Source organism: Lethenteron reissneri, chromosome 11, assembly GCF_015708825.2.
Source record: "Lethenteron reissneri isolate LAM-NWPU_2019-01 chromosome 11, ASM1570882v1, whole genome shotgun sequence".
NCBI lineage: Eukaryota > Metazoa > Chordata > Hyperoartia > Petromyzontiformes > Petromyzontidae > Lethenteron > Lethenteron reissneri.
Window position 1 is genome coordinate 6,161,745 of NC_083789.1, and position 13,433 is coordinate 6,175,177.

The 13,433-nt window shown below is 50.1% G+C and overlaps 1 protein-coding gene across 4 annotated transcripts in view; it reads right to left on the minus strand.

The window, feature by feature from the left end:
- LOC133341343 (vascular endothelial growth factor A-like) overlaps positions 1-8,605 on the minus strand; it is a 24,672-nt gene extending 16,067 nt beyond the window's left edge. For 2 of the 4 annotated variants that reach the window (XM_061549887.1, XM_061549890.1), the window contains exons 1-4: positions 8,287-8,605; positions 5,783-7,136; positions 1,688-1,733; positions 272-468 (exon numbers count right to left, since the gene is read on the minus strand). In XM_061549887.1, the coding sequence (XP_061405871.1) occupies positions 272-468; positions 1,688-1,733; positions 5,783-5,848 (309 nt within the window). In that variant the 5' untranslated portion in view covers positions 5,849-7,136; positions 8,287-8,605. Of the gene's footprint in view, positions 1-271; positions 469-1,687; positions 1,734-5,782; positions 7,137-8,092; positions 8,173-8,286 lie in introns of those variants that run through there. The other 2 variants (XM_061549889.1, XM_061549888.1) reach the window with 2 other exon arrangements.
- Between the last annotated feature and the right edge of the window lie 4,828 nt (positions 8,606-13,433).

The window sequence follows — 13,433 nt, forward strand, 5'->3', positions numbered from 1 at the left end:
CGTGGTGGTGGTGTTGTGTTGGTGTGGGCAAGCACCTGCATGGTAGTGTGTTGGAGTGGGCAAGCACCTGCATGGTGGTGTTGTGTGCGTGGGCACGCACCTGCATGATGGTGTTGTGTTGGTGTGGGCAAGCACCTGCGTGGTGGTGTTGTGTGCGTGGGCACGCACCTGCATGGTGGTGTTGTGCGTGCGCGTGGGCACTGCGTGGTGGTGGTGTTGTGTGCGTGGGCACGCACCTGCATGGTGGTGTTGTGTTGGTGTGGGCACGCACCTGCATGGTGGTGTTGTGCGTACGCGTGGGCAAGCACTGGAGCCGCTCGTCCCCGCAACAGCCGGCGCAGCGCAGGAGGCGCACGCAGGGCGGCTTGAAGAGATGCTCCACGTCCCGCGGCCGCTCGGCCGACACGGGCACCAGCACCTCCATGGCGCGGCAGAAGCTGCGCTCCCACACTGCGCGGAATGGCACCGCTGCGTGGGGGGGGGGGGTACGCGCACACGAGCGTGGACAATCGACGTCATTGTCGTCATCATCATCGTTGTCACCGCACTATGTCGTTGTCGTTGTGCTGATGATGGTGGTGGTCGTCTTCATCCCGAGCCCAACTCTAACCCAACTGTCGTCCCAACTCCAACCCCAACCCAACCCTAACTTAACTCTAACCACAACCGCCACCCTAACTCAACCCTAACCCAACTCTAACCAAACCCTAGCCACAACCGCAACCCTAACTCAACCCTAGCCCAACTCTCACAAAACTCTATCCATAACCGCAACCCTAACTCAACCCTAACCCAACTCTAACCAAACCCTAGCCACAACCGCAACCCTAACTCAACCCTAGCCCAGCTCTCACAAAACTCTATCCATAACCGCAACCCTAACTCAACCCTAACCCAACTCTAACCAAACCCTAGCCACAACCCAAACTTAATCTGAGCCCAACTCTCACCCAACCATAACTCTCAGCTTGAGTGTAACTCGTGTGATTTTTGTTTGTCCTTTGAAAGAAGTATTTTGTAATCACAAGCGTGCCTTGAGGAATTGAAAACATGCAACAATATAAATTACAGCATCCACACCCTCCCACTCATACTCACACCGCCTCCCACACATAGACAACACAAACAAAGGTCCCCCCTATAGCCTCGACGGACTGGAGGGGCAAGTGCTGTTAGTGAGTACCGATGAAGGTTGGCACGGCATACGAAGGAGTTGGTGCCCAGCACCACACCGACTGCCTCATTCTGATGTCTATAAACGGGTTCTCGTTTAAGGCTGAGTCGACCTTGGGGTGGCCCAGGACCGGTTCAGGTATTCACCACCGATATTGGCCGTGCACGGGAATCGAACTCGGGTTGCCAGATTCGAAGCGAAGTACGATAAACACGACACCACCGAATCTGATTAGACGCGCACAATCCCGCGTGTGCAAGCTAAAGAAAGTAGCATACACTGACTGTTGGGTTAAGTGCTGTTCGCGAGCACCTAGTAATAATGAGTATTTCAGCTGGAAGAGAGGGAACGATTCAGAGTCACGAGGATGAACCACAGACAAGCCGTGGGATGAACCGACGCCAAGAACTGCCCAAGTTCTGCGGTTCTCTATATATGCAGGTGTTATTGGCCAATTAATAAGCGTTTACTTATGAATCAAACACACCGCACGAGCAGCCAACTGTTCCTTACCTTCATTGCTGCCTCCTCTTGGCACTTCCTCTGTGTCAAACGACTGCTGATACGAGCACACACGGACAAAATACAAGACCACACACATCAACAACATCACGTAAATATTTTATGCTGAGTGATGGAACTAAATGGGCATTTTACCTTGTGGTTATACAACATTGACTGATGATGGTAATGACTACACGATTTATGTACTCGATTGCTGCATTGTAGTAATTCGCGTTTCTCAAAATTAAGAGCAGCATACCAAGTTGTGCACGAGGTGTAACATTTTTAATCGGTGCATATTATAAGAATAACTTATTAATCCAGGAAAGCCACCCTGAGTTCAATTATATATTTTTAGGATAGTCCTGGATCAGGTGCTTTTTTATATTTTTGTCAGCCAATTTAGGAGTTGTTTGCACATGTGGAAGGAAACCGGAGCATCTGGAAGAGAAAAAAACCCATGCGTGCGAAGGGACAACACTCGATCCCCATGCAGATGGAAACGCATTGGAGACTCGTCTACAATTAGCTGATCCGCCTTATCCTGGCGAGCCAGGCTACCGCTCCTCCTCGACGCTCACGGCAAGGGAGTTTCGCGACATCTGTGCGGTGATCCGCCAACCCTCACTGCCTCCACAGCACTGGATTACCGGCCACGTGCACAGCCACCAACAGCCCAGCTGACATGGATATTGGCAGCTGATGAACGACGCACAAACATGGACAATGACCAAGAAAGATGGCAGAAGGGGCTAATAAGTGACCCAAGAAAGCACGGAAAGGTGCATGCTGGGAGTGAGACTAACAAACACTTGGCTCAGAAAGCAAATGAATGTCAGCATATTGACTAATTAGGGGAAAGCAAATGGTCTCGGGCACGACACGTGGCCACAGTTGACGATGGCCAATGCACGCGACTGGTGAAGGAGTGGCAGCCAGGGGAGGGAACGCACGACCACCGACGAGATGGAGTCAGAGGTCACTTCACAGTGCAGGAGCCGCATGGATTGTGGCATCACAGGTCCGTGATGTTGAAGGCGTGGGTTGGCCTTCATCCGGCAGTGAATAGACAATAGACGATGATGATGATGATGATTACAGTGACACATTAGTAATGCTATGGGTCTCTCCAAGGCCTTCACGATGGTCAGGACCTTCTGAGATGATGGGGAGTTCAAACTTTGAATGCATTCGCTTGGCATGAAAGCACAATTGAGTTTGAGGTGATGGCCTCAGCCAACTTCCTCGGCGTAACATGGTCGGGGTGGACTTGTCGCCGAGTGAAGATTGTTTTTTGTCACGCAACGACCAAATAATGGATTTCAGCGTGAACGCTTTGCAGCTCTGATGATTGCAGGTGGCGTGATGGGTCTCGCAAAAATGATCCGACACGAACAAAATGTTATTCTGATATCGTGATGACACGAGGAACGTACCCTACATAAAGCATCCCGTTGTTTGATTGTTCAATATTTATCGTTGTCTGTGTCTGGCTCGTTTGCACAGTTTAGTCTACTCCATTTGTTTTCAAATGTAAAACGTTGGCTTGTGATTTACGTGTTCGCTAAATAACAACTTAGATTCTCGCACGGCCTTAATAATCGATATTAATTGACGAGTGGAAGCGTCCGTTACATGACTACAGTATTCGCAACGACGTGACCTCAAACGAGACACACACACGCCTAAGAAGCGCACAGCCTTTTGTGCATTATCGAGAGAGAAAAACAACAACGACAACCAACATTTGCTGAAGAACTGCATTGTTGGGCAACTTGTCTTCAATCAGCATCAAAATGAATGTTGATGATGGGGCCCCGCGGTGGCTAGGAGATGTCATCTCCCTCGCCGGGTCTACAGGAGGTCGTGGGTTCTATCCCGACCCTGACGCCTGCTGCTGTATATTTGGAGCCTGCACGTCTCTCCCCGTGGTCGCGTGGATTTTTCTCCAGGTCCTCCGATTTTTTCCCCTCCACATTTGGAATCGACACGCGTTTAGAGTATTTGGCTGCTAAACATTTTCCACGTGATAAGCCACTCCGTTGAACTATCATTTGTGATAGCCAGCTCGCTTCTGAAATATAGCTACATTGATCAGTGGGCCTTACCTGGTAAAATAAAATAAAAAAAAATCTTTACATTTGGCAGCAGCAGTGATGATGATGATGCAGTAATTGGCAACGATGGGCCGATCTCCTCCTAATTATTGTCAATCACTGCAGCATCAATGCTGCTGTCGATCGGTCACATTTGCCGGCGTTTATTTTCATCGTGATCCAAGACGAGGTGACCACCAACAATGCAGTTCTTCAGGAACTGTTGCTGGGCGTTTTGTTGTTGTTGCCGTTGAAGGCATTTACACAAATGGCTGCGTCCTTCTTGCACACGTTAGCGCGCTGCTGTTTGAACGCACGGTTTTGTGGCATGCGCTCTCACACGGAGTATTCTGTCCTGGTGGGTAGAGGATTGAACGATGTCGTCGCCGTCGCACGCGGCTTGGAGTGCAGTAATTCTCTCTCGGCTGCAATGACGACCTCTATTGGCCGAGCTGTGTCAATGCATGGACAGGTATGTACGTATGTTGAACTTCTTTCGCACCGTGCGTAGGTAAACCATAAAGAGAAATGTCAATGTCCATAATATATGCGGTATAGCCTCAATGAGCCTCAAGACTCTTTTTTTCGAGATGGTCCTGCTACATTGAAGATGCTTGGCCAATTCTATTATCATGGGACCTCCCTTGCAGGTATCAACATTGCCCTTTCTGGCAACAAAACAGTTGTGTTAAGATGTTAAAACACCAAACTGAAACCTTTTGCAAGGAATCATGTCTGCATTAACCACATATACTTGTGGTGAACATGAAAAAAAACATGCAATGATAGTATATGCATTGTCTTTGAAACTGATTGGTCCACACCAGAGATAGCTTTCTTTAGAGCCTAGGTCTCAAAGAGTGTTCGACCAGAGGACGCCAAAAGGCGAACAGCACAAAGGCAATGCCACGATCAGGACATTGAGAGCTCGAGGTGAGCAGCTACATCATGGGACCTCCTCCCATGCCAATATCAAAATATAAGAATACGTTTTACTCTTTCTGGAAATAAAACAGTTGTGATAAAAAGTTAAACCACGAAACTGAAACCTTTTGCAAGGAATCATGTCTGCATTAACCACATATACTTGTGGTGAACATGCAAACAAAAACATACATGCTCTGATTCGACTTTTGGCGTCCTCTGGTCTAACACAATTTGAGACGAGGCTCGAAAGAAAGCTGTCTCTTGTGTGGACCAATCAGTTTCAAAGACAATGCATGTACTATCAGAGCATATTTTTTTTGCATGTTCACCACAAGTATGTGTGGTTAATGCAGACATGATTGTTTGCAAAAGTTTTCAGTTTTTATCGCCCTTGCAATTTTACTATAATGAGTGTTTAGATTCGCGTGGGGGGGGGGGGGTACTGAAGAACCCACAGAAAACCCACCACGCATACGAGTGGTGGGTGTCACTAAGCAATGACAACTCCCGGTCACATCCCGCAGTCCCACGCCAAAGGCAGTGCGAATGACAACAGATGCCACTTTTTATTCAAATGTATATAATTGTGTTTGGCTGGCCAGGTGAGTAAAAACTCGGTCGGATATCAAGTTGATATGACCCGGTAAGATGCACGCCTGTATTTTGAACTTCTTTCGCACCTTCCGTAGCCAATTGTCTTGGGGAAGGACAACAAACTAAACACACAAAGCAGTTCTAAAGAAATTACTAAGTCAATCTAGATTTTAACGTGCATAACTCCAGTGTCTTCTTAATATCGGAAGGAAGAGCGTTCCAGACGGCCGCAGAAGCGCATCTGAAAGCGCGCCATGCAGTGGCCGTCTTTGCTCAGTGGCTATCCAAAAAGCCACTCCAAGGTCGACCGGAGTTCGCGTGATGGCTTACACCCCTTGACGAGATCGGCAAGATATTGTGGTTCATTCGCAGCAAGCAAAGATGGTGATCGTTTGAGATAAACCGAAAGAGATGTCCAGGTGATGTGGCCAGGTGCATTGTAGGTGTGCAGTAACCATGGTGATAGGGGAGGGAGGGTTGCTCATACCTGCGCCACGGCTCCGTGTAGCATCGTAAGCAGTACGACTCGCAGAGCGTAAAGTCTGTGAGCCATGCCTGGCTCCAATCCCTCCTCTCACAGCATCAGCCTTTCTCTCTCCCGCTCGCTCGCTCCTCTCCTCTCCTCGTCGGTCCGTCTGTCTTTGTTGAGTAGCCAGGGGCGATTTCAAACCTCCATCGTTTTCAAGTCGAAGACGGAGTTCATTTTTTAAATCAAAACCGACGATGCCACCGCACCCACGATCCCTGTCGGGTGCGGTTGAATTTAATCCACGCGAAGCCACGCAAAGGGGTCGGGGTCTGTGGGTCCGGGGGTTGACGGAGCACGCGGAGAGCAGAAGCCTCACGGAGCACGTGAGGAGGAGCCGGGTTGACGGAGCACGTGGGGAGCAGAGGCCTCACGGAGCACGTGGAGAGCAGCGGGGGTTGACGGAGGACGCAGGGAGCAGAGGCCTCAAGGAGCACGTGGGGAGCAGCGGGGGTTGACGGAGCACGCGGGGAGCAGAGGCCTCAAGGAGCACGTGGGGAGCAGCGGGGGTTGACGGAGCACGTGGGGAGCAGAGGCCTCACGGAGCACGTGGAGAGCAGCGGGGGTTGACGGAGGACGCAGGGAGCAGAGGCCTCAAGGAGCACGTGGGGAGCAGCGGGGGTTGACGGAGCACGCGGGGAGCAGAGGCCTCACGGAGCACGTGGGGAGCAAGTTAAAACCTGCAGGCAGAAGTGGGAGAGTTCGGGTCTTCTGCCTTCTTCCTTTCTCTGGCGAGGGCTCCTCTTGAACTCTCTGAGAGGACTCCGAAGGACCTCTTGATCAACCTCCGTATCACTCCCGAACGCTCTGGAATGCCCCGCAATGCTTCTGTGCTCTCTGGAAGACGTTTCAATATCTCCCCATTCGCTTATGTTTTGTTTAATCCAGTCGAAGGCTCTCCGATGCCGGTGTGTCTCTTGAAACACTCTTGAACGCTCGTGGATCTTCTAAAACACTCTTGAACACTTTTTACGCTTTATTCCTGAATCGCCCGGAACGCTCCTTGATCATGCAAACGTCCTTCAACGCCGCTGTATCTTCTGAAGCGCCTCTTGAAGATGCAGTGTCACCGCCGAAACCTTCGAAAAGCTTCGGTTGTGGTTTTGGAACACTTTTGATCGCTCGCGTTATCTTTTGGAACACTTCTCGACGCTCCCAATCACTCCGGGGTCCCTTGGAGCGCTCCGGAATGCTCCAGAAGGGGGGGTCCCAGGACCTACAATGAGAGTTGCACCTGGACTCGACGGATGGCTCCCGAGTGCGCGCGCTCCTCCAGTCCCACGTGCCGAAGGAGGCGGACTGCTGCTGCTGCTGCCTGGGGATTTACACACCCACCCACTCACTTAGGCAGCCACCCCACGCGGCCAGCCACTCGCCAGCCCACCCACTCAACTACTCACCCAGCCAGCCACTCACCGATGACTACAGCTAGCCACTCACCAGCCCACCCACTGGGCCACTCACCCAGCCAGTCACTCACCCACGCATACAGCTAGTCACTCACCAGCCCACCCACTGGGCCACTCACCCAGACAGTCACCGGTGACTACAGCAAGCCACTCACCAGCCCACCCACTGGGCTACTCACCCAGCCAGTCACTCACCCAGCCAGTCACTCACCGAGGCATACAGCTAGCCACTCACCAGCCCACCCACTGGGCCACTCACCCAGCCAGTCACTCACCGATGACTACAGCTAGTCACTCACCAGCCCACCCACTGGGCTACTCACCCAGCCAGTCACTCACCCAGCCAGTCACTCACCGAGGCATACAGCTAGCCACTCACCAGCCCACCCACTGGGCCACTCACCCAGTCAGTCACTCACCGATGACTACAGCTAGTCACTCACCAGCCCACCCACTGGGCCACTCACCCAGCCAGTCACTCACCGACGCATACAGCTAGTCACTCACCAGCCCACCCACTGAGCCACTCACCAAGGCCAGTCACTCACCGAGGCATACAGCTAGTCACTCACCAGCCCACCCACTGAGCCACTCACCCAGCCAGTCACTCACCGATGACTACAGCTAGCCACTCACCAGCCCACCCACTGTAGCAATTCACCTACCCAATCACTCACCAAATTTCCCCAGCTAGATATTCACCAGCCCACCCACTCAACTACTCACCCACCCAACCACCCAACAATGTACCCAGCTAGACACTTACCAACCCAAGTATCCAGCCACCCAAGCGGCTAACTACTCACCAACCCATCAATTTACTCAGCGACCTACCTAGTCAGCCACTCACTAAAACACTTACCTAACCTTCCAATGTATCCAGCTAACCAGCCAGTCAGTCAGTCAGCCACTCACTAATTCACCCACCCAGCCAGCTATTCACCACCTACCAACTCAAACCACCCACCAACTCAAGACAGCCAATGAGTCAATAAACCAGCTACGCACAAACCAACCAATCAACCCACCCAGTCATCTCCCTCCCTCGCTACTCACCCAGGCAGGCAGACCCCCACCCACCGGATGATACCCAGGCCACTCGCGCTGACAGTAGCTGCACGCAGGGCACGTGCTACCGGGAGTCCCTGTCTATCCCTCTCTCTCTTTCTTGCGTGAGTTTGGAAATTAATTTCAAGCCCGATCAAAACGGACGTTGAGCAACGCGCGTTGACACAGCGATGAAGGAAGACCTGCCGCTTGCTGCTGACGGTGGTGTAATACCAATCACGTCGCCGGCTCGCTGCGCTGATTGACTTGCAAGTGGAGAGAGAGAGAGAGAGGACGTACACGGGCGCATTTGACTTCTCTATCCCGGGCTAAGTGTTGTGCGGCAGTAAAACCGATCCCTAGAAATTCCCCGAGACACTCAGCCCACACCTCTCTCTCTCTCTCTCCTCCCCTCCTCACTCAATCCTCCTCCCACTCCTCCTGCTCCTCCACTATAGCCTTCAAATACACAGAACACCGCCCACCGACAACACAAACACAGCAACCACCACCATCACCACCATCACCACAGCGATTGCTGTCACCCCATTCCTCCTCCTCCATCCATCCGTACGACATGGAACACACCCTCTTCGTCTCCTTGCTGCCCTCCCTCCCTTCTCTCTGTTTCTCTTAATAACTTTGTGCTCAAGTGGCCGGATCTTAACTCAAATGAAGCAGTCTTTGATGTAATAATAACGGTGGGTGGTGGGGAGGGAAGGATCGGTGGCGCAGTGGTTAGCGCACTGCACTATAGACCCGGTGGTGCAGTAGTTAACGCACTGCGCTATGAATTTGATCTCCCGAGTTCGATTCCAGGACACGGCTAACATCTTGACTTAAAGTGACTGCAGGAATTCATTTTCTTTGGGTTTTTCGGTAAAGTCATGTAGATAGGTTCAAAGAAAATATGTTTTTCTTTTCTTTTCTTAGAACCTATCTAAATATTTGTATTTTCTTTGAACCTATCTACGTGACTTTACCGAAAAACCCAAAGAACACGGCTAACATATTTGAACCGTTCATGGGGCCCCTCAGCTTCGCCAATTCGCTCTGACCAGCGCGGTGAAGTATGGTCAAACAACGCTCATAACCTAATGACCGACACGGCATGGTGAGGCCTTCATCCAACAGCGAATTAAGAACGACTCTACGTTGTTATCATCATCAATATACAGGAATGCCTCAATAAGTCGCATATCCACATCAGCTTTGATACGATGGGCAGCGGTGGCGTTAGCGTAATGCGAACTGAGCAAAAGCTTAGAGTCCCAAGTGGCTCATGGGGGACATCCGGATTCATGAACCAATAGAGATACAAATATCAGATCGAATTAAAATCCTACTGAACATTAAGGGAGCCAATTGACACGACGAGAGAATTAATCTCTTGTCTTGCAGCTCTCCGTTCTCATCCCACGATCATCGGTCCTTTGCTACATCTCTCTTTACTCACCCTCACTACATCTCTGTCCACGTCGCCCATCTCGTAGCAACATCCCTTCTGTCACCTCACGCCACGGTGGCGAGATGATAACTGCCTCGCCAGCTATACAGGAGGTCGTCGTTTCGATCTCGACCCTGACGCCTGTCTGTATATTTGGAGTTTGCATGTGCTCCCTGTGGTCGCCTGGATTTCTCTTCGGGTCCTCCGGGTTTTCCCTCCACATTTAGAAACACGCGTTTAAAGTAGTAGTTGGCTGCTATAAAATTTAACGTGATACACTACTTCGTTGAGCTATCATTTGTGGCCAGGTCGCTTCTGAAAAAAGAGCTTTATAGCTCAGTGGGCCTTCCCTGGTAAAATAAAAATAGTTCACGGTTTAGTAGTTTCTAATTCTTGCTGATCCGCCCCTGCTTGACATCAGTGAAAAAGAGCTTCATAGCTCACCGGCTTTCTCCAATCTACATAAAGCTTCTGATTCTGAAGAATCATGTCTGCTTAGGGCACCCGATGGGCCAGCACCACCACTTGCCCCATCCTGGACTTAATGGGGAGGGCGCTCGCTTTGCAGGTGATGAGAACAAAAACGATCCCATCAAAACAAACAAAAAATAGCGACGCCCCGGTAAAACCACAAGTTTCAAACAAGAGACACAAACCACGCGTACAGGAAACACAAAGCAGCCTCTGTCCATTCTGCCCCCCCCCCCATCATCATCAGTCGTGCACCGTCGTTATCCTCTCTTGCCTTAGGTCACCTTCAAAATAACTTTAAGCAAAATGTGACCCGACTGGCAGGCAACAGCGGCACAGGGGAATAGACAACTGTAGACAGACGGGGAGCACTTTCAACCACCCGAAATGTTTCTGTGTTAGCGGCACAGGCGTGCTGATAACGCTGTGTTTAGAAAAAGGTTTTGTCCACTCCATCCACCACATGACTGCACTCCCCCCCATCAATCTGCTCGTTTGGGCTGCTGGAATTTACGCTCCCACACACGCAGACACGCACGTGCGCACACGACGAGACGAGTGTTGTTAGAGAGCACCTATTAAGGCCGGCACAGCGCACGGAGGAGGGGAGGGGGGCCGGAGTGGTGTTAGGGTGAGGTCATACCCCCCATGGTGATGTGACCACATAGCGCACCGAGTACTCGTTTAATGTTGACTCGAGAGGAAGTTCAGGTCCGTTGACCGGGATTTAACTCACGTGGCCGAGAACTTAACGTGGTGAGCGAAGCATAATATTACGTACACGGATAGATGGGCAAGTGTTGTTAGCGAGCACCTATTAAGGTGAGCCAGCCACGGCGCGTTTGATGGGTGGGTGAGTTGGTATGTATGTTGAACCTCTTTCGCACCGTCCATAGACAATCGTGTTCATGGGAGGTGATAGAAATAGAGGCATACACAAACGCACAGCCAACTTTGGCTCCCCGGTACGTTATTATTGATGTTGACCATGCGCTGCTGCACTAAGGGCTCGTTGTTAATATTTTTTGTTGAGAGATTAAACAAAAAAACACACCATAGAAGTTTCGGTCATCTGACCATCTTCAGGCATAAGAACTTTTTAAGCCAAAGTGAGTGTTTAAATAACATTCTAACCGAAAGACAAATACAAAAGTATTCAAGGAATGCATTCGAGTATTATACAATTTGGAGCATGGGAGACAAGGGGGTGGGGTTTCGTTATAACTGAGGCTCATCAGCGAACCACACCAATATGCATGCTGCCAACAAGGTCCCAGCGCGTTAGATGGGTGTGCTCATTATCACTGGGCTCATCAGCACTTGCATCTTCTCAAGCACATCATTCCTAAATCCACGTGAAACTCTTGCATTTGTTCTACGCAGTGGTTCTTAACCCCCTGGGGGTGCGAGATGTCCCTTCTGAGAACCAAAGGGGTGCAAGGCTGCAGTGAAGGTAAAGAACCACTGTCTTTTTCGATGTAAAGCTTTCGTGACTGCAGGGATTCATCTTCTTGGTTCTTTCGGTAAAGTCACGTAGAAGGGAAATAATAAAATAATAAAAAGAAAACATTATAATATAATAATATTAAATGGTTTATTTTTATTATTTTATTATTTCCCTTCTACGTGACTTTACCGAAAGAACCAAGAAGATGAACCACTGTCTTGTACCTAATAACTAGCTGGTGTTCAATTCGTGCGGCATCCACGAGCTCTTAATGCCCCCTGCCGGCCAGGAGAGAGACACAGCAAGGGGTGGGAGGTGGAATTATTCAGCCACCCAGCTCTGCATAAGCCAGCGAGCGGGGGGGGGGGGGCTTTCCTCGGCATCTCCTCCCTCGCGTCTCTCTCCTCCCCGTCTCGTCGCTCGCACGCGACTCTCTCCCAGCCTCATCGTCGTCCCGTTAATTACCCGCCTCCCCCCTCGTCCGTGTTTATTAAAAGTCTCCGTGTGCTCATTGTAAACAGTGCGTGGGTGGCGCCATAATCGGCTCCGTGCCATCTTCTCCACTTGGGCCAGCTGTGCGCAACCTGTGTTCCGCCCGAAGCGTGGTTCACTTCACGCCCGTTATTAATCCAAAGCCCTCGTCCCTCTCAAGACTGGAATCCGTTCCGGATTAAGCTAGCGCGGAGCCTGTAGCACGTGTTATAAAGGGGCCCTAAATAAAATAAAACACGTAAATATTAAAACACAAATGTTTAACTTGCATAGTAAAGTTATTGCATTTTTTCATTTGCTATACAGCCAGATAATACGACAAATCGCTAACCTTAAACACCCAGTCGTTCATAAAAGTTGAAGGCAGTATAGTACAACAGTAATCGAGCAAGTGCAGAATCTCTGAACCGGAATTGATAGCTTGAAAGCATTTAGCGCGGGACCATTGAAAGTGCGGGGCCCGTAGCATATGTAGCTACTTTTGCTACGAGGATAATCCGGCACTGACTGGAATGGGTGGCCAGTTAGCTCCAAAGTCCACGGTTCGATTTCCGTCAAAGGCGTCGACTAATTGGCAATTACTGCGGGCTGCATCGTTCTTGTGATGCAAGACATTAGGGCACGCCAACCATCATCATCATCATCGTTGTCATCATCATCATAATACAGTGGGCATTCGTCATAGATAGTTTCATAATCAGCCACGATCACTTCGGGATGAAGGCCTCGCAAAGCTGTCTCCGTTTCACACGGTCGAAGGTCTGCAGTTGAACGTTCGCGAGTGAATTTAAGGATGCGTGGAGTGCAATCCCTCATCTTTCTCCCTTCACCTTGTCCAAACAGGCAGCGCCGTTGCACACTCTCTTGTATATTTACTCAATACCTAATGCTTTATGACTTGCAGATTGCGGTGAGGTGGTTGCCAAATATTAAAATGAACCACGATCTCTTATGAGAGATGGGTTTCTCAACAGCCGAGAATCCAGAACAAAACTGGAGACATGGGAGAGAGAATGCATCATATTATTTATGGAGTATTATTAGGGTACCATTTGCCCAGGAAAGCCTCACATAGTCTCAAGACTTTTCAGGAAGGCCTTGCAAAGTAATTCATGTGAAGAGACCTTCAAGAAATTTACCAAACTAATTTCACTTGTTGATGCGGTTGAGAGATACAGCATGGGATAAAAGAGATTGAGGAACAACGGTGATTATACTCTTCAAGCAATCAAAGATGAATGTTACACAATGGACAGCTCCTAAGATGGAAGAGCTTGACCTGAAATGGGACTGCATTTG